Source organism: Lampetra fluviatilis, chromosome 40 (genome assembly GCF_964198595.1).
Source record: "Lampetra fluviatilis chromosome 40, kcLamFluv1.1, whole genome shotgun sequence".
Classification (NCBI taxonomy): domain Eukaryota; kingdom Metazoa; phylum Chordata; class Hyperoartia; order Petromyzontiformes; family Petromyzontidae; genus Lampetra; species Lampetra fluviatilis.
In genome coordinates this window covers 10,296,903-10,317,207 of record NC_136314.1, presented here as the reverse complement: position 1 = coordinate 10,317,207, position 20,305 = coordinate 10,296,903, and the positions used below count along the sequence as shown (strand labels likewise).

Genomic DNA, 20,305 nt, shown 5'->3' with positions numbered 1-20,305 from the left:
CCGTGACCCCTCGCTCCGTGACCTCTCGCTCCATGACCTCTTGCTCCGTGACCTCTCGCTCCTTGACCCCTCACTCCATGACCTCTTGCTCCATGACCCCTTGCTCCGTGACCCCTCGCTCCATGACCCCTCGCTCCGTGACCTCTCGCTCTGTGACCCCTCGCTTCATGACCCCTTCTCCGTGACCTCTCGCTCCGTGACCCCTCGCTCCGTGACCTCTCGCTCCATGACCTCTAGCTCCGTGACCTCTGGCTCCGTGACCTCTCACTCTGTGACTTCCTCCCCTTCCCCCGGCTGTCGCCCTCAGCTGCAGCAGGTGACCCATCTGCTGGAGTCGGTCTGGGCGGCCTACGGACTCACCTGGGACTCCGTGTGCCTGTGAGTTTCCGCGCCTCTCTTGCCGTGTCAGCCCTCGCCCCAGCGACTCGCCCCAACATCGCCACTGGGGAGACAAAGGCGACCTGGCGTGGTGCTGGCCACCCACTCCCCTTGTGTGCCGTGCCGGTCTTTAAAGGTGCTCGCTAACGGCACTTGTCCCAACAGTCTGTCAGTAGACTACACGGGGGATCTTTGTCTTTATCTTTGTCCGCGCCAGCAGTGCCCGCAAGGCGGAGGCAGCGGAAGCCGCGATGCTCCCGCTCACCATGAGGCTGGGGGACGCCGTGGCACAGCTCAGCCTCCCTCTCCCCGGCGGTGCCTCCTCCTCCTCCACTCGCTCCACCACTCGTCCCACCACTCGCTCCACCACTCGCTCCGCCACTCGCTCCGCCACTCGCCCCACCACTCGCTCCACCACTCGCCCCATCACTCGCCCCGCCACTCGCCCCGCCACTCGCCCCGCCACTCGCCCCACCACTCGCCCCGCCACTCGCCCCACCACTCGCCCCACCACTCGCCCCACCACTCGCCCCACCACTCGCCCCGCCACTCGCCCCACCACTCGCCCCACCACTCGCTCCGCCATTCGCCCCACCACTCGCCCCACCACTCGCCCCACCACTCGCCCCACCACTCGCCCCACCACTCGCCCCACCACTCGCTCCACCACTCGCCCCACCACTCGCCCCACTACTCGCCTCACCACTCGCCCCGCCACTCGCTCCGCCACTCGCTCCGCCACTCGCCCCACCACTCGCCCCACCACTCGCCCCACCACTCGCCCCACCACTCGCCCCACCACTCGCTCCACCACTCGCCCCACCACTCGCCCCACCACTCGCCCCGTCACTCGCTCCGCCATTCGCCTCACCACTCGCTCCACCACTCGCCCCACCACTCGCCCCACCACTCGCCCCACCACTCGCTCCTCCACTCGCTCCGCCACTCGCCCCGCCACTCGCTCCGCCATTCGCCCCGCCACTCGCCCCACTACTCGCCCCGCCACTCGCCCCGCCACTCGCCCCGCCACTCGCTCCGCCATTCGATTCACCACTCGCTCCAGCACTCGCTCCACCACTCGCTCCACCACTCGCCCCACCACTCACCCCACCACTCGTTCCACCACTCGCCCCACCACTCGCTCAACCACTCGCTCCACTACTCGCTCCGCCACTCGCTCCGCCATTCGCCCCACCACTCGCCCCACCACTCGCTCCACCACTCGCCCCACTACTCACTCCACCACTCGCTCCACCACTCGCTCCACCACTCGCCCCGCCACTCGCTCCACCACTCGCTCCACCACTCGCTCCACCACTCGCCCCACCACTCGCCCCACCATTCGCTCCACCACTCGCCCCACCACTCGCTCCACCACTCGCTCCACCACTCGCCCCACCACTCGCCCCACCACTCGCTCCACTACTCGCTCCGCCACTCGCCCCGCCACTCGCTCCGCCACTCGCCCCACCACTCGCCCCACCACTCGCTCCACCACTCGCTCCACAACTCGCCCAACCAATCGCCCCACCACTCGCACCACCACTCGCTCCGCCACTCGCCCCGCCACTCGCGCCGCCACTCGCCCCACCACTCGCCCCGCCACTCGCTCCGCCACTCACCCCACCACTGCCACTTGCTCCACCACTCGCTCCACCACTCGCCCCACCACTCGCTCCACCACTCGTTCCACCACTCGCCCCGCCACTCGCTCCGCCACTCGCCCCACCACTCGCCCCACCACTCTCCCCGCCACTCGCCCCGCCACTCGCTCCGCCACTCGCTCCGCCACTCGCTCCGCCACTCGCCCCGCCACTCGCTCCGCCATTCGCCCCACCACTCGCCCCGCCACTCGCCCCGCCACTCGCCCCGCCACTCGCCCCGCCACTCGCTCCGCCACTCGCCCCGCCACTCGCTCCGCCACTCGCTCCGCCACTCGCCCCGCCATTCGCCCCGCCACTCGCCCCGCCACTCGCTCCGCCACTCGCCCCGCCACTCGCTCCGCCACTCGCCCCGCCACTCGCCCCGCCACTCGCTCCGCCACTCGCCCCGCCACTCGCCCCACCACTCGCCCCACCACTCGCCCCACCACTCGCTCCACCACTCGCCCCGCCACTCGCTCCGCCACTCGCTCCGCCACTCGCTCCGCCACTCGCCCCGCCACTCGCCCCGCCACTCGCCCCGCCACTCGCCCCGCCACTCGCCCCACCACTCGCTCCGCCACTCGCCCCGCCACTCGCTCCGCCATTCGCCCCACCACTCGCTCCACCACTCGCTCCACCACTCGCTCCGCCACTCGCCCCGCCACTCGCCCCGCCACTCGCTCCGCCACTCGCCCCGCCACTCGCTCCGCCACTCGCTCCGCCACTCGCCCCGCCACTCGCTCCGCCATTCGCCCCACCACTCGCTCCACCACTCGCTCCACCACTCGCTCCACCACTCGCCCCACCACTCGCCCCGCCACTCGCTCCGCCACTCGCCCCACCACTGCCACTCGCTCCACCACTGCCACTCGCTCCACCGCTCGCTCCGCCACTCGCTCCACCACTCGCCCCACCACTCGCTCCACCACTCGCCCCACCACTCGCCCCACCACTCGCTCCGGGGTAGCTGAGTGGAAGCGTCCACTCGTTCCGCCCGTGAACTCGTGGTTGTTTTTGGGTAGCTGAGTGCCTTTGATGTTTTGGTGACCCAGGTCACTCTTGAGACTAATCGTCATCTCTTGAGTTCTCACCTGAACAATCTCAACACTTATCATCTCACGTTAGCCACTCATTCACTTCCCCACTCACCCACTTACTCACCCGCTCGATGATTCACCCACTCACCCACTCACTCACCCAATCACTCACTCACTTACCCACTCAGTAACTCACCTGCCATCTCACTCACCCTATCACCAACTCCCTTACTCATTCACCCACCCACTTACCCACTCACTCACTCACTCACCCACTCGCTCTTTCACCCACTTATTCGCCGACTCACTCATCAGCTCACTTCACCCACTGACCCATTCACTCACCATTCACTCACCTACTCAATGATTCACCCACTCCCCCACTCCCCCACTCACTTACCTACTTATTCACGTACACATTCACCCACCCACTCAATCACCCACTCATCCTATCACACACTCACTGACTCACTCACTAACTGACTCACCCACTCATTCACCCACTTGCTCACACGCCCACTCATTCATTCACCCACCCACTTACCCACGCATTCACCTACTCACCCTATCACCCACAAATCCACTCATTTAACCACCCAATCGCCCATTCACTCAATCGACCACTCCAACTTACCCACGCATTCACCCACTTACTCATTCACCCACCCATGTACCCACTCACTCATTAACTCACTAACTTAGCCACTCATTCACCCACTCACTCCCTCATTCACCGACCCACTTACCCACTCATTCACACACTCACGCACTCACCCATTCACCCACTCATTCACCCACTCGCTCACTCGCCAACTCACTCATTCACCCACTTACCCACTCAATCACCCACTCACTCCCTCATTCACCGACCCACTTACCCACTCATTCACACACTCACGCACTCACCCATTCACCCACTCATTCACCCACTCGCTCACTCGCCAACTCACTCATTCACCCACTTACCCACTCAATCACCCACTCAATCACTCACCCACTTACCCTATCACCCACTCACCCACTCATTCGCTTACTCACTCATTCACCCACCCACTCACCCACTCATTTACCCACTCACTCGCCCACTCAATCACCTACTCCAACTTACCCACACATTCACCCACTCACTCGCCCACTCACTCGCCCACTCAAATCGTTCACTCACTCACTCCTGCGGTGGCCTTAAGACTCCCCCGCCCGGTCAACGCGAACCCAACCTCTCGCCCTGTCGCCCTCTCGCCCGTGCCGACTGACGGCCGCACACCGCAGGGTTCAAGAGTCTGCAGTGCACGCTGGGGTACCGCAGCGTGCCCCTGCACTCGTTCCTGCTCATGGTGGACCAGGGGACGCTGCAGCTCACCGACTCCTTCGTGCAGAGACTCTTCCACGGTGACGCTCGCCGCAGTGGCCCCTCCAGCACAGGGAGTGGGGGCTGGGGGGGTGCTGTGGAAGTCGAGTGGCATCACTCGACTGGGGTTGCACACACGCAGGGGTTGTCACCTCACCCAACGCCCCCCCCCATCGCCCCACCCCCCTAAACCCCACCCCCCTAAACCCCCACCCCCCCATTCCCCCACTCCCCATCGCCCCACCCCCCCACGCATCAATCCCCATCGCCCCACCCCCCACCCCCTTGCCATCGTGCCAAGACTTGGCAGGACCCTCCTGAGACAGAGACTTGAGACTCAGCGAGTCTTTCCGGGGTAAAGAAAAGATGAAGGCGCAGCCCTGCAATTTCTCGCACACACCTCTGCTGGTGGAAGGGCTAGAGGGGCCTCCAGAGAGCCCCTCTGGAGGGCAGTTTTGGCCTACTCTTCCACGCTGGCCAGACGTCTTGGAAGACGTGCGGCGTCTCGGTGGCGAGATGTCCACTGCCTCACCTGGTGTACAGGAGGTCGTGGGACCCTGAAGCGGATTTTCCCCTGGCTCCTCCGGTTTTTTCCCCTCTACATTTAGAATCAACGTCACGCGTTTAGAGCATTCGGCTGCTATGAATGCCCACGATGATGATGATGATGAGCCCCTTCCGTGGAGCATTCATTTGTGATAGCCGGGGGTCGCTTCTTATAAAAAGAGCTGCGTAGCAGCTCAGTGGGGCCTTACCTGGAAAACAACAAGATAAGAAGTGGTTGTAACAGTAAATAGAGTCCCGAAGCTTGACCCCACCACACACGCCACGGCCGATCACAGTGCGGCGGTGGCGTGAACCCCCTCACGCCGCTGGCTGGACGGAGGTGGCGGCGGTGGCGGCGGGAGGGATTTGCGAAGGCCGCCACCGTGAGACCGAGAAGGCCCCCGCCACTGGAGAGGCGGCCACGGCGGCCTCAATAGGAGCTTGCAAACAGCTTCCGAGGCCAAGCGAATGATGCGGCTCTCCTTGCCGTCTGTGCTCTCGGCGGGCCATAGCGCAGTAATTGATAGGTTGTTGTTGTTGTTGTTGTCCACAATCGTCTGGTTTTTGTTTTGTTCGCGCTTGCAGACTTGGACGACAGCCCGAAGAACGAGCAGGCGAAGTTTGCGGTTCTGTCCCGGCTATCGCAGGTGAGCGGCGGGGGGGGGGGGGGCTGTAGAGCCCCTACACTTGACGGGGGACCTCGCGGCAGCCCGGAGAGCCGTGAGACTCACGGTGGTGGTGTTGACGATGATGATGTTGACGATGATGATGCTGGTGATGATGTTGATGACGGTGCTGTGAGCACTGATGATGTTGATGAAGATTGTTGATGATGATGGTGTTGACAACGATGATGTTGTCGACGACGATGATGTTGACGACGATGATGTTGACGACGACGATGATGTTGATGATGATGGTGTTGACAACGATGATGTTGTTGACGACGATGATGTTGACGACGATGACGATGTTTTCCGGGCAGCCCCAGGCCGACGGGGTCTACCAGCAGTGGGAGAGCCCGGCCGCGTCGTTCAGCCTGGCGCAGCGCTACGCCGCACGGCTGCATGCGCTGGGCCCCTGGACGAGGAAGGTAAATCCCCACGGCGCTCGTGCCAGGCTAGGTGCACCTCGAGGCAACGCGGAGCGTGCAAGGCTCAACGCCGGCAGGAGGTCACGGGACGCGCCCAGCCGCCGTGCGGTCGACCGACCGAGACGGCCGGCAGATGCGCCCAGCTGTGTGTCGTCAACGTCGCGCTGGTCTTAGTTTACCGAGAGTCGTTCGCTCGGCTCGTGTAGAGCGGCCGCGACCACGGTGGCGCGGGGGGCCCCGCCGCGTGATCGCCCCCTGACCCGCTCGCCCCGTGCCCGCGCCAGGACGACGCCGCCGCCCCCGAGAAGGAGTCCTCGCAGAGCGACTTCCTGCCGCTACGCAGCTTCATCAACCGCCTGCTGAACATCGAGCGGCAAGGTGGGGGGGGGGCGGGGATGCTGGGGGGGGGTGACTGGGTCCGGGCTCGGAGATGAATCGCGGACGAGGAGGAGGATGAGGAGTGCCGCCGGCGTCTGGCCCTGGCCGTGCCGTGCGTGGACGCGCCAATAGCAGATCCCTGATCTACGTCATGTCGCTCAGACGTCACCTCACTAGCAACACCGCCACCCGATTTAGCGTCGCCTTCAAACCCACACACGCGTCGCCCCTAGCGCCGTTGCCTCTCAGCCGTCCGCCGCCACCACCGTGCCACCACCACCGTGCCACCACCACCGTGCCACCACCACCGTGCCACCACCACCGTGCCACCACCACCGTGCCACCACCACCGTGCCACCACCACCGTGCTACCACCCTGTACGCCGCTTCGATGTATTACGTCGTTTCGACATTCGTCGTTGTAAACCAGCGTGTTACAGTACCATGCTGATGTGTGTCCCTATCGCCCCCCCCATCGTCCCTCCCCCCCATCACCCCCCCCGGTCCCATCGCCCCCCCCCCCCATCGCTCCCCCCCTCCCCTCTTCCCTGCCCCCCCCCCCCCCTTGGAGGCACCGCTGCATTGCGGCGGCCGGGTCGTTGTGTCCATCCCCGTGGTTGACTCGGTGGTGGTGGATCCACGAGGGGGGGGGGAGCGCGATGGGGGCAGCCACCCCCCCCCCCCCCATCAAGCCCTAGCAAAGTCGTGCGCTGTTGACATTTCCAGAGTAAACACTTTGTCGATATTCGTCTCGGCTCGGTTCAGGCTCGGCTCCTTAGCCGTGCTCGGGATGTCTCGGGAGCCGAGGCCGAGCCGGCTGACTCGCTCGCTCGTCTCTGGGAGCCACCGTGCGGCTCGAGCCTCAGCCCAGCCGTGAACGTGGTCGAGTTTGTTTTGTAATTCATTCACGTCGGGAGCCACTGTTTAAACAAACACGCTTGAATGTTCGGACTGCCCCCCCACCTCCCCCCCCCACCTCCCCCCACGCAGTGGCCGGCCACGAGCAGGAGGTGGCGGGCTGCGTCGACGCTCGCTTCGTGGAGGAGGTGGCACTGAAGCAGTCGCTCGGCGCAGCCAAGAGGCGCTCCTCCCCCCGGTGAAATCCGGCGGCGGCGGTGGTGACGGTGTGGTGGCGGTGTGGTGGCGGTGTGGTGGCGGCGGTGGTGACGGTGGCGGTGTGGTGGCAGTGGCGGTGTGGTGGCAGTGGCGGTGCGGTGGCAGTGGCGGTGCGGTGTGGTGGCAGTGTGGTGGCGGCGGTGGTGACGGTGGCAGTGTGGTGGCAGTGGCGGTGTGGTGGCAGTGGCGGTGCGGTGGCAGTGGCGGTGCGGTGTGGTGGCGGTGTGGTGGCGGTGGTGGTGATGGCGGTGACGGTGGCGGTGGGTTCCACTACGAGCCCAGCCCACCGCGGACGGTAACCCCCGGGCGGAGAGGGCATCTCGGCCCCCCTCAATCTCGCCCCCCCCCACCCGGCCCACCCCCCACCCCTCCCTTTGCCTTCCCACCGCCTCGCCCCTCACCAACAGCCGCCGGCGGCAATGGCCGGGAGGGTTACCGCTTGGCCGCTGGCTGGCGGGGGTGCTCTGCGCATTAAGTCTCTGACAGCTGTCCCTATGGGCACGACGAGTCGGCTGACTCGGCACCGTGGCCTGCACAAGCCCCCAGGCGTTTTGTTGCGCGTCGGCTGACGAGGGCCCCCACCCCATTGAGCCGAGCGGTGGCGCCGTTACCAGGGCTGGCGCAGGCCCACGAGCGCCAGCAGTGGCGGCGGTCACAGAAGAAGATCGCAATGGGGTGGAGGGAACGAGGGCAAAACTCGCGAGAACACAACGACAAGAGCGACACGTCGTTTAGACGAGAACCAATCCCAGAACGGAATGTACAATAACGGTGCTTGCAATACAAATGTCACACAGAGTCAAACACGTCCCGTCACAGGCGCGTGTGGATTTATTAGAATCACAATCTTCATTTGTGACTGCGGGAGGAGCAGGAGAAATCCGATGAGCTATGAAGCTCTTTCTCACAGATGTCTAGTAGGCGCCACGGGATCTGAGAGTAAAAGCGGCAAACAAACACACTGCACAACACAATGATAGCAGTGCAACGTTTCGACGAAAAAAGTCACTCAGTAAATATAAATACAGGGACTCCTCCACTTACGAACAAGTCAGGTTCCAGAAGTCTCTTCGGAAGTCGATTTATTCGTAAGTCCAACTTTACTCCTCTCGATTCCAAACGTGGTGTATGGCATGTACACTAAACACGGGGAATGGCGTTCAAAGTTTTATAATCTCCTGTAGATGTAGATGTCACTGGTTCTTCACGTTCTGCAGATGTAGATGCCACTGGTTCTTCAAGCTCTGCAGATGTAGATGCCACTGGTTATTCACGTTCTGCAGATGTAGATGCCACTGGTTCTTCAGGTTCTGCAGATTTAGATGCCACTGGTTATTCACGTTCTGCAGATGTAGATGCCACTGTTTCTTCACGTTCTGCAGATGTAGATGCCACTGGTTCTTCACATTCTGCAGATGTAGATGCCACTGGTTCTTCGCGTTCTGCAGATGTAGATGCCACTGGTTCTTCGCGTTCTACACATGTAGATGCCACTGGTTCTTCACATTCTGCAGATGTAGATGCCACTGGTTCTTCGCGTTCTGCAGATGTAGATGCCACTGGTTCTTCACGTTCTGCAGATTTAGATGCCACTGGTTATTCACGTTCTGCAGATGTAGATGCCACTGTTTCTTCACGTTCTGCAGATGTAGATGCCACTGGTTCTTCACATTCTGCAGATGTAGATGCCACTGGTTCTTCGCGTTCTGCAGATGTAGATGCCACTGGTTCTTCGCGTTCTACACATGTAGATGCCACCGGTTCTTCACATTCTGCAGATGTAGATGCCACTGGTTCTTCGCGTTCTGCAGATGTAGATGCCACTGGTTCTTCACGTTCTGCAGATGTAGATGCCACTGGTTCTTCGCGTTCTGCAGATGTAGATGCCACTGGTTCTTCACGTTCTGCAGATGTAGATGCCACTGGTTCTTCACGTTCTACACATGTAGATGCCACTGGTTCTTAACGTTCTGCAGATGTAGACGCCACTGGTTCCTCACGTTCTGCAGATGTAGATAACACTGGTTCTTCACGTTCTGCAGATGTAGATGCCACTGATTCTTCACGTTCTGCAGATGTAGATGCCACTGGTTATTCACGTTCTACACATGTAGATGCCACTGGTTCTTAACGTTCTGCAGATGTAGACGCCACTGGTTCCTCACGTTCTGCAGATGTAGATAACACTGGTTCTTCACGTTCTGCAGATGTAGATGCCACTGATTCTTCACGTTCTGCAGATGTAGATGCCACTGGTTCTTCACGTTCTGCAGATGTAGATGCCACTGGTTCTTCACATTCTGCAGATGTAGATGCCACCACCATCTGTTGCACGGCGGTTGAACTTACGTCTCTCAGTCCGAACGGGCAACTGGACATACAGACAGGTTTGTTGTATCTTTGAAAGTGTGTAAGTCAAATGTTCGTAAGTAGAGGAGTCAATGTAAAGATAAATAAAGTATATGTCCGACTTTTCAACACTAAGTGAAATTTTGGGGCAAAGCAGCAAAGCGACAACAACGCACAGTCCCTAGATAACATGACACTCTTAAATTGACCTACCGATGCGTGAGTAACGATCAAAGTCACAAAGCACATTGGCAAATGTGGTTGTCTCCAGCACTGATCATCTGCTTTCGGATATTTCGTTTGTTCTGTGTAGTGTTGTTGTCCTTCCCGCGCACCTCTGATTGGCACGGTTGGCTACATGAAGTGAACAAAAAGCTCAACATACATATACACACAAATACGTAACATATATTTTGATGGAAGATTTACGATATTCTTGGGTCTTTCGGTAAAGTCACGTAGACTTTACCGAAAGACCCAATAATATGAATTCCTGCAGTCACGGAAGCGTTAAGTCAAGATTTACGATGTTCAGGGAGGCAACGAGGTTGTCCCAAAACGTTGGTGCTGCAACGGCAAAGGCTTTGTGTCACCTATTCCGATTCTTGTTCAGGGATAGCTAAATGTCAATTAGATAGACGCCTTAGGTTTCTTGGGTTTGACAATGGCGCGAATGAATTAGCTAAGTTTAGCGCAGCTTTTACAATCAGGTTTCTATGGATGAACAGGGCCCAAAGTAGATTTATTCTTGCATCAAGTGATGTGAGATTTGGATTTTAAGCAGAGGTCACAATGGAGGGTCCTGTATGGTACACCCTGTGCAAATCGAACAGCAGAATGAAAAAAGCCGGCTTAGTCTGTTCAGTGATTCATTAGGAGCTGATCTGTAAGCAGCGTCACAGTAGTCGAACAGTCGGAGATTGATAGCTTCAACAATTTTCAGGCCATTCGAATAGGGAAACTATGTTTCTGTATGAAAACTACATTTTATGTTTCATTTTATTTGCCATGTGATCGATATGGGGTTGGAATGTCCGTTATGAATCAATTAGTAAACCCAAGCATTTGCAGCACTCCGTTTGTTCAATGATGTTTTTTTTTTATATCCGTAATATGTGATTTGACCAGGCAAGGTATTTGAACAGGTAAGGCCCCACTGAGATATACAGATCTTGTTCAGGCGTGACCTGGCCACAAATGATAGCTCAACGAAGTGGGCTTATCATCATCACGTTGACATTTATAGCAGCCAAATACTCGAAACGCGTGATGTTGATCCTAAATGTGGGGGGGGGGAACCGGAGGTCCCAGAGAGAAATCCACACGACCACGGGGGAGAGAGAGACACACACGCAAACTCCAAATATGCAGCAGGGTCGGGATCGCACCCACGACCTCCTGTATACCAGGCGAGCTAGTTAATATCTCGCCACCCTGGCACCCCAAGAAGGCCCCGCTACCAGACCAAGTTCGCTATCTCGTTATATTATATGACTGGGATTCGTCTGCCAGGAGGGGGCGATGATTGCTGCTGCGTGTAAGTTTTAGTTATTTTTACTAAAATACAAATTAAACAATTTTTTGTGAATATTTTTTTTACTAATTGTTATTTCACCAGGGAAGACCCCGCTGAGCCACGTAGCACTTTTACAGAAGCGACCTGGCCATCACAAATGTCAGCTCGACCAAGCGGCTTGTCATCATCATCAGCATCCCGAGGACATGTGAAGCAGCCAAATACTGCTGGGTCTAACGACGGCCAATGCCGCGTCAGCCACGGGAGTTGTGTGACCATACTTCACCATGCTGGCGCGAGCCGCGTGGTGCAAGCTGGACCTGTGGGGGAGGGCGGTTCGGAGATCTCGCCATAGCAGAGGGTTTTTTTGGGGGGTTAGATCGCGTAAATATAAATGTGTCATTAAACCCTCCACCACCCGACAGCCTATTTGTAAGGGGTTGTCACGTGAACAAAACGTGCCAATACGTTGCTAGTTCAGTTGTGTGTTGGAGAGTAAACCCACGACAACATTTACAAGTCAAGTAAGGTCCCATGATGTAGCTGCTCACCCCGAGCTATAAACGTCCTGATATTGTCCTTGTCCTGTTCGCCTTCTGGCGTTCTCTGGTCTGACCCTGGTGGTGAGACTAGGCCCTAGAGGAGGCTGTCTCTGGTGTAGGCCAATCTGTTTCAAAGACAATGCCCGTGTATTAATTATCAGAGCATGTTTTTGTTTGCATGTTCACCACAAGTATGTGCGTGGTTAATGCAGACACGATTCCTTGCAAAAGGTTCCCATTTGGTGTTTGAACATCTGAACACAACTGTTGTATTTCCAGAATGGGTAGAACATATCATGATATACAAACAGACTCACCAGGCGACGTCCAGAATGGAGAGACCTCTCGCCACTGATGTTAGCCGTGGCTGGCAATGAAACCCAGCGAGCCGGGTGACTAATGGCACGTATTGTCACTAACACTGTGGCCTTGAAAGGGGGAAAGAAGTGTAATATAAATAGGCAACATCTATGGGACACTTATTTTACGACTATCAAGTTGATGAGAAAAGAGAAAGCGTCACCATTTAAGGGCCAGAATACCGGTGGAGGTGGAAAGATGTTCAAACGCCGAATAGACAGCCATCACAGGGCATCATCAAGTCTGCATGCAACATACATGCCAGTTAAATTTCTGAAGACGGCTGCTTGCGTTGTAGCCGAAACGTCGTGAGAATTATTTTATTTTATTATGTTTTATTTTTATTATTTTATTACTTCCCTTCTACGTGACTTTACCGAAAGAACCAAGAAGATACATGCCAGTGGTAAAAACATGGACCACACATGTTGTGGTAAAACATGCATTCACCACACATGCTCGTCGAGCAAATTGGATGCTTTGTAATAGGTGTTCTGGCCGCTAATAATTAGGCGTCATAGTGGGCAGCGTCTTGTTGGGGGTGATGGGCGTCATGGGCGAGCACAGACGGAGAGGCCAGCGAGACGGGAGCGAATGGTGCGGTTGGAAAATCTGCACCGCGCACGCATACATCATTGGGGGGGGGGGGGGGGTCCGTGGTAGAAATGTTCATTTGGAGGTACTATATTAGTTCTCACTCGCTTGAATTTGTACTGAATGAGTACTAAATTAGTCCTCGTCCGACGGGTCGGTGAGCCAAAAGCCGCCCTGCCCAGCGCTTGGTTTCAGACGCGAGCAAAATGTCGTTGAGTTCATCCCTTTTGAGAACGCAAAAACAATGTAAATGCCCAACACAAAAAAAGATTTACCCTCGCCAAGGAAGACGGCGCGGTCGTTCATACGCCCAGCCCCTGATACACCCAGCCCCTGATACACCCAGCGTGGCCTTGCTCCGCCCCCCGGCCACGCCCCCTTTCTGGAACCTTCTCGCGGGTTCCTGGGGCTCCCCGATGGACGCCTCCTGTGACCTGTCCCCTAGGTGTCCCCCTCTCGTATATGTCGTGGCCTGCTGACGCGAGTCCTGTCATACACCGCAGTTACCCTTTCCCGCCAGCAGCCAGCGCTATGCCACTACACACGCGGCAAAGATCCCCGCCCCCCGCGTAGCCTTCAAAAGGCACTTGGGGCAGGTGCTGCTAGTTAGCGAGCATCAGCACCTATGTGGAACAAGGAGGAGCTGGGTGGCCAACACCACTCACGGTCGCCTTTGTATCCCCAGTGCTGATATTTAAACACCGAAACTGTTACTAATTTGAGGCTGAGTGGACGCAGGGAATGCCCAGGACCCGTTGAAATATTCGCCGTCACCATTATTGGCCATGAGCGGAAATCGCCGGCGGCTTCGGAGTAGCGCGGTGCAGCGCTATCCATTGCTCCACCACTCCTCGCATACAAACACACACGGACACACTCGGACACACACAGACACACAAATAAAGACAAAGTTCCCCGTATAACCTGCCCAGACTGTTGGGGCAAGTGCTGTTAGCGAGCACCTATGAAGGCCAGCACGGCACACGAGGGGGGGGGGGGGGTGGCCAACACCACGCCCGCCCGCCTTTCTCTCCCCAGTGGCGATGTTTACACACTGCACCAGGTACTCATTTGAGGCCGAATCGACCTAGGGGAAGCCCAGGACCGGTTCAGATAATCGTCACTGGTGTTGGCCGTGAGTGAGAATCGAACCCGTGTCGCCGGGTTCATAGCGCAGCGGAGCGCTAACCGCTACACTACCGCTCCCGGACACGCACACAGACACACACACACTGACACGCACACGGACACGCACACGGACACACACTGACACACACACTGACACGCACACTGACACACACTGACACGCACACGGACACGCACACGGACACACACTGACACACACACTGACACGCACACTGACACACACACTGACACACACACGGACACACACACGGAAACACACTGACACACACACTGACACGCACACGGACACACACACGGACACGGACACACACTGACACACACACTGACACGCACACTGACACACAAACGGACACACACTGACACACACACGGACACACACACTGACACGCACACAGACACACACACTGACACACACACTGACACACACACACTGACACACACACGGACACACACTGACACACACACTGACACGTGTATAGGGGTGATGTCGCGAAGGGGGGGGGTGCGGGGGGGGACGCCGGGCAGACGCTGGGGCCCGGGCGCTGAGCCCCACTCGGAATGGAACAGAGTGCCCGGGGCTACTGCTGCTGCTGGTGGCGGCGGTGGTGGTGGTTGTGGTGATGGTGGTGGCAGTGGTGGTGGCGGTGATGGTGGTGGCGGTGATGCTGGTGGCAGTGGTGGTGGCCGTGATGGTGGTGGTGGCAGTGGTGATGGTGGAGATGGCGATGGTGGTGATGGTGGTGGCGGTGATGCTGGTGGCAGTGGTGATGGCGATGGTGGTGATGGCGATGGTGGTGATGGCAATGGTGGTCATGGCGATGGTGGTTGTGGTGGCAGTGGTGATGGCGATGGTGGTGGTGGCGATGGGTTTAATTCGGAGTCACCGGGGTGCATCGCAGCTTCGCCCCCCGTGCTCGTCACGCTAATTGGGACGCTGACCGCCGCCTCGTTTCGCCGAACGTCCGCTAAAAGTTCGGTAACGAAGCCGCGCGACTGCCCCCCCCCCCCCGCCGTGACTCACGCGCTCGCTCCGAGGTACCCCCCCCCCCACCTCTAATTGGGCTTCGTCCGCCTTCGGCGAGCGAAATGCCTCGCCCGAGCCTCCTGGCGCCTCGTTCCACCCGCGGGTGAAATCTTTCATTGGGAGAGCCCCGTGGCAGGTGGTGGGGGCCGCCAGGGCAGCAGCCGCGGCGGCCGTGGCGGTGTCGCTCTCGCACCTCGCGGCGAGTGAGTGAGCGTCATATTGGTCAGAGTCATAGGTGCTCGCTGACAGCACTTGCCCTCGCAGGCTTTTAAATGCCGTATGTGGGTTCTTTGACTTCATCTGCGTCTCGTCCCAGATTGACTGTGAGTGTCAGAGTGCGTGTCAGATTGTGTGCGAGTGAGTGAGCGCCAGATTGCGAGTAAGCGTGTCCGTGTGTCAGCATGAGAGTCAGAGTGTGTGTCAGAGTGAGTGTCAGAGTGAGCGTGTCCGTGTGTCAGCGTGAGTGTCAAAGTGAGTGTCAGAGTGAGTGTCAGAGTGAGTGTCAGAGTGAGCGTGAGTGCGTCACAGTGTCGGTTTGAGTGAGCGTCAGAGTGAGAATGATTGTGCCAAAGTGTCAGAGTGCGAGTGAGTGTGTCAGTGACGGATGCGAATACGTGTTTCAGTGTCAGAGTGAGTGTGTCAGACTGTCAGATCGCAAGTGAGTGTGTCAGAGTGACGGAGTGCGAATAAGTATTTCAGTGTCAGAGTGAGTGTGTCAGAGTGCAAGTGAGAGTGTCACGTGTCAGTGAGTGTGTCAGAGTGCGATTGAGAGTGTTGGATGTTTAGACCTCTTTATTCCACGTGGTTACTCCGGTCGCTTTGTGACTCCCTCCGGGGTCTGCTTTGAAATCTACGACTCCTGCTTCTGAGTGGGGCCACCTCCCTCTGATCCTCGATGCCAGACAGCGTCCACAGCGTGGTCTCTACTCCACACGCAGCAAGCTTTAGACACTGGCAAACGGCTCCCTCCGGTTATAAACTATCAACAATATTTTATTTTACCAGGTAAGGCTCCATTGAGCTGCTATTTTAATAAGAGGTTTTTTTTGGAGTTATATCGCGTAAATATATACATGTATCATTAAACCCGCCCCACCCGACACAGCCAACTAGTAAGGGTTGTAACGTAAACAGAACGTCGCAATTCGTCACGAGTACAGAACTCGTGTGTAGTATAGTGTATAGTGTAGTGTATAGTGTATTGTATAGCCTAGTATACTAGTACAGCACACCGGTGTGTTGGAGAGCCAAGCCACAACATTTACAATCCGAGTACGACGTTTCGCCAGTAATTATAAACTGGCTTCATCAGGCGACAGCCGGATTTGTGGAGAAGTCCACCTGTTTCGTTCCTGATATAGAGGCGTAGATGTGGTGACCACGCTTCTGCGCTCTTGCACAAAGTGTGGGGGGGGGGGGAGATTACTGAGGCAACGTACATTATGCATGCGAATGTTGCGGTCCCTTTGATCTTGTCCTTCCTGTCCATTGAGTGTATTACAATGTCCGTACCGATGGGAATCCCTGTTGAAGTATGGTGGCCTGTATAGGCGTGCATTTGAACAATGTTTTATTTGATGATTCACTTCCACGCAGCACTAAGCCGGGAGCTATCCGAACGGTTGCAATTTTTTCTTTCAATTTCAATAGATTATTTAATTAGTCTTGGCCAGTAGTAGCTAGTTTTTCAAAGAACTTTAACATTATCACAATCAATTGAGTGTCCTTGATGGCACGCGTGTTCTGCTACTGCTGACAGTTGTAATTGGGATAATTTAATATTTCTCCAATGTTATTTTAGTCTCGTGCTGATCATTCGTCCTGTTTGCCCAATATAGAATTTGCCACAAGTGCAGTTAATCCTGTAAACACCTTCTGTTGATAGTTTCGGTAATACAGTACATATTTTGTACCAGAAATGTATTTATGTATTGTATGTACCATCCAAAATCTGACTCGGATGCTTTGTTTTCCCCAACATCTGGCTAGTTTATCAGTGACTCCCGCAATGTACGGTATTTTGATTGTTTTCATTACTTGGGCAGTTTCAATGCTCGTGTTATTTGATTTGGTTTTAGCATTTAATGCCCTATTGATTTGTGCATTCGAGTCCGACGTTTCACTGGTGATTACCACCAGCATCATCAGGCGATTTGCCAGAATTGTGAACAAACGCCTCCAGTTTCGCTGTTAAATCGACGGGGTAAAGGCGACATCATCGCTGTGAGCTTATCAGGGGCGCAACCCGGGGTGGGTGGGCGGGGTGTTTATATGGTCAGATACATTGCAATGGGATCATGCTCATATGACAATATGCAGGACCTATTGTCGGTTGGGTGAGTCACAGTTCATGAACAAACAGCGGAAAGTAAACACAAAGAGCGGAATGCTGTTTGTGTTTACTTTGTTGTCCTTCTCCGCGTGTTGTGTTCGGTCGCGGCTGTGGTGAATCGGGGGAATGCCTCGATCCAGCAATGGAGCCAGCCGTGGCTGACAATGACGATGGGATGCGGCGAGCGATGGCGAGATGTGTGTGTGTTGGTGTGTGTTCGTAAGTTATGTTCTGAAGAGGAGTTGGAGACGCTGCTGCTGAGACTGGAGCGTGCCACTAAGAGGTGGGGCCTTACCATCAGCCCCACCAAAACTAAGCACCTGCCTGGGTATTTTGTACATCGGACACTCCGCCCCCACAATTCCCAATCGGTTATGGGGCAGTAGTGGAGAGAGTGGAGAGTTTCCCATACCTGGGCAGTGTGCTTATGACCGGCTCCAGTATAACAGCAGAGGTCTCACTCCGAATCAGTCGAGCGGCAATATATTTTCATCGGTTGCTTAACGCTGTGTGGAAGCTACCTGGTCTGTCGCTCCGCACGAAGCTTCAGGTCTTCTCGGCCAGTCATTCCCTCCCTTCTCTACGCTTGCGAAACGTGGACCCCTCTAATGGAGCATCTTCGCCGGTTGGAAACATTTAGGCTGGCCTGCCTACGATCCATCCTGGGTTTAACCAGGCTGGATTGTGTGAGGAGCTCACAAATCCTTGAAAGATCTGGGCAAAGTCCCATCGGTGAGCTCCTCCGGCAGGCAAGGCTGCGTTGGCTGGGTCATGGAGCTCGCATGTATCAGCCACCGCATGCCTAAACAGCTTTTGTTCGGCCGGATCGAGGGGGCTAAACGGGCGCGGCACGGGCTAGAGAAGAGATGGAGTGATGTGGTACAGGAGGACGTGGAGCTGAGTGGACTTGCCGATGACTGGTACCAGCGGTGTCAAGATCGGCCTCTGTGGAGGAGGCTTGTGAAGGACGCTACTGGGCAATTGGAGGCAGTCGCCCTCCAACAACAACGGAGGGCGGAGGAGCGACGCTCACAACAACGAGCGGAGCGCCGGGTGGCTAAAGCACAGCAAGTTGGTACAGTAGGGGGCACAGGTGGTGCATCAGCCAGTCATCTCGGTCAGTCGACCCGTGGCACCTGGGTCTGCCCCGTGACCTCCTGCCAGCGGGCGTTCGACACTTCACGTGGCCTCAAGGTGCACATGGCCTGGCACAAGCGTCGTGGTGACGTCATATCCACTTAGTGACGAATGGCGGTTGTTATTGTTGTTCGTGTGTGTGTTGTTGTTGTTGTTCGTGTGTGTGTGTTCGTGTGTGTTGGCGTGTGTGGGTGTGTGTTCGTGTGTGTGTGTGTCCGTGTGTGTTGACGTGTGTTGGTGTGTGTAGGTGTGTGTGTGTTTGTGTGTGTTGGTGTGTGTGGGTGTGTGTGTGTTCGTGTGGGTGGAGCAGGAGGGTAACGTTTAGCGCGCTCCATTACGAACCCGGTGACCCGAGTTCGATCCCCGCTCACCGCCAACACCAGTGACGATTAGTTAAACCGGTCCTGGGGCTCCCCTAGGTCGACTCAGCCTCAAATGAGTATCCGGTGCGGTGTGTAAACATCGCCACTGGGAAGACAAAGGCGGCCGGACGTGGTGCTGGCCACCCACCCCCTTGTGTGCCGTGCCGGCCTTCATAGGTGCTGCTCGCTAACGGCACTTGCCTCTACTGTCTGTGCAGGCTATACGGGGGATCTTTGTCTTTGTTTTTAGTATAATGCCAGCTCAGTCATTTGCCCACCCGAGCAACGCGTAGAGTCCTCGTTCACAGCGCGACGTCGTCGCCCGAGTCGGGGACGTGCTGAGTCACGGAACCAGCACGTCCATTTAGCGTGGAGGAATCCGATGAGCTATGAAGCTCTTTGTCGCAGACGTCAAGTGGGACATCCCCAGCAGTGGCTCCACGAGTGCCAGATGGGTGGCGGGGGGGGGTTGGAGGGGGTTGGGCTTGGGGGGGGGGCTTGGGGGGGTGGGTTGGGGTGGGCGTTGGGGGGGGGGGTGCGGGGGGTTTGCGGGGGTGGGGGCTGAACGAGGCCGTGGGTGCTGAGCGATTGTCGCCCCACCAACTTGCGACCCGCGCTGCGCCCGCGCTGAGGGCGACAAAAATTTTTCCCGCGCGCGCCTCCTGCCCGGCGCCAAGCGGCGCACGCAGTGAGAAAAAGTGCACAGCAAAAAAATATCTCAAAATAAACACAATCACTTTTGACTCTCTCTCTCTCTCACAAACGATAACAACAACAACAAAATGCACACGAAGCGGCAACCGCACTGAGCCAGGGCTTTGCTTTGCTGGTGACTTTTGTTGTCGATGTGGCGCGATCTCGTGGTGCCACCCTCGCCCCCTCTCGCCTCCTCCTCGCCGCGGTATTTAAGCCGCCGGCCGTGGCTGCCGTGGCTGCTGCTGCTGCCCACGGGAAAAGGCGTCCTCATAACCCCGCCTGCGTGAGCCGCGTGACGGACAGACAGAGAGAGACGAGAGGGAGTTTCTCTACGACCCCAGAGAGCCGCGTTCAATTTCCCGAAGCGGTCCAGGCCCGAGAGCTCGGACTCCGAGGACTGCCGTCATGCCTGGAGCCAAAGGTGAGGGCGGCGCAGCCCCCCACAGCTCACGTGGGGGGCGGCCGGGGGGGGGTGCTCAGCGTCCGCGGATGCGTGAGCGCGGTTTGGTCACGGAGGTGCTGGGGCCGCTCTGTCTGTGCGTGAGCGCGATGACTGCCATTGAATGCGCGTGAGCGCGCGGGGTTTATTTCGTGAAGGTACGAACCTGGTGATTCCCGCTCACGGCAAACACCAGTGGCGATTATCTGAACCGGTCCTGGATCTCCCCGAGGAAAACTCAGCCTCAAATGAGTACCTGGTGCGATGTG

The 20,305-nt window shown here is 57.2% G+C and overlaps 1 protein-coding gene across 5 annotated transcripts in view; it reads left to right on the top strand.

The window, feature by feature from the left end:
- Window positions 1-20,305, top strand: part of GSAP (gamma-secretase activating protein) — a 68,609-nt gene that overhangs the window by 32,600 nt on the left and 15,704 nt on the right. For 3 of the 5 annotated variants that reach the window (XM_078875104.1, XM_078875103.1, XM_078875102.1), the window contains exons 26-32: window positions 308-378; window positions 599-693; window positions 4,328-4,447; window positions 5,538-5,599; window positions 5,938-6,045; window positions 6,330-6,423; window positions 7,414-7,519. In XM_078875104.1, coding sequence (XP_078731230.1) covers window positions 308-378; window positions 599-693; window positions 4,328-4,447; window positions 5,538-5,599; window positions 5,938-6,045; window positions 6,330-6,423; window positions 7,414-7,519 — 656 coding nt within the window. Of the gene's footprint in view, window positions 1-307; window positions 379-598; window positions 694-4,327; window positions 4,448-5,537; window positions 5,600-5,937; window positions 6,046-6,329; window positions 6,424-7,413; window positions 7,593-19,811; window positions 20,011-20,305 lie in introns of those variants that run through there. The other 2 variants (XM_078875105.1, XM_078875106.1) reach the window with 2 other exon arrangements.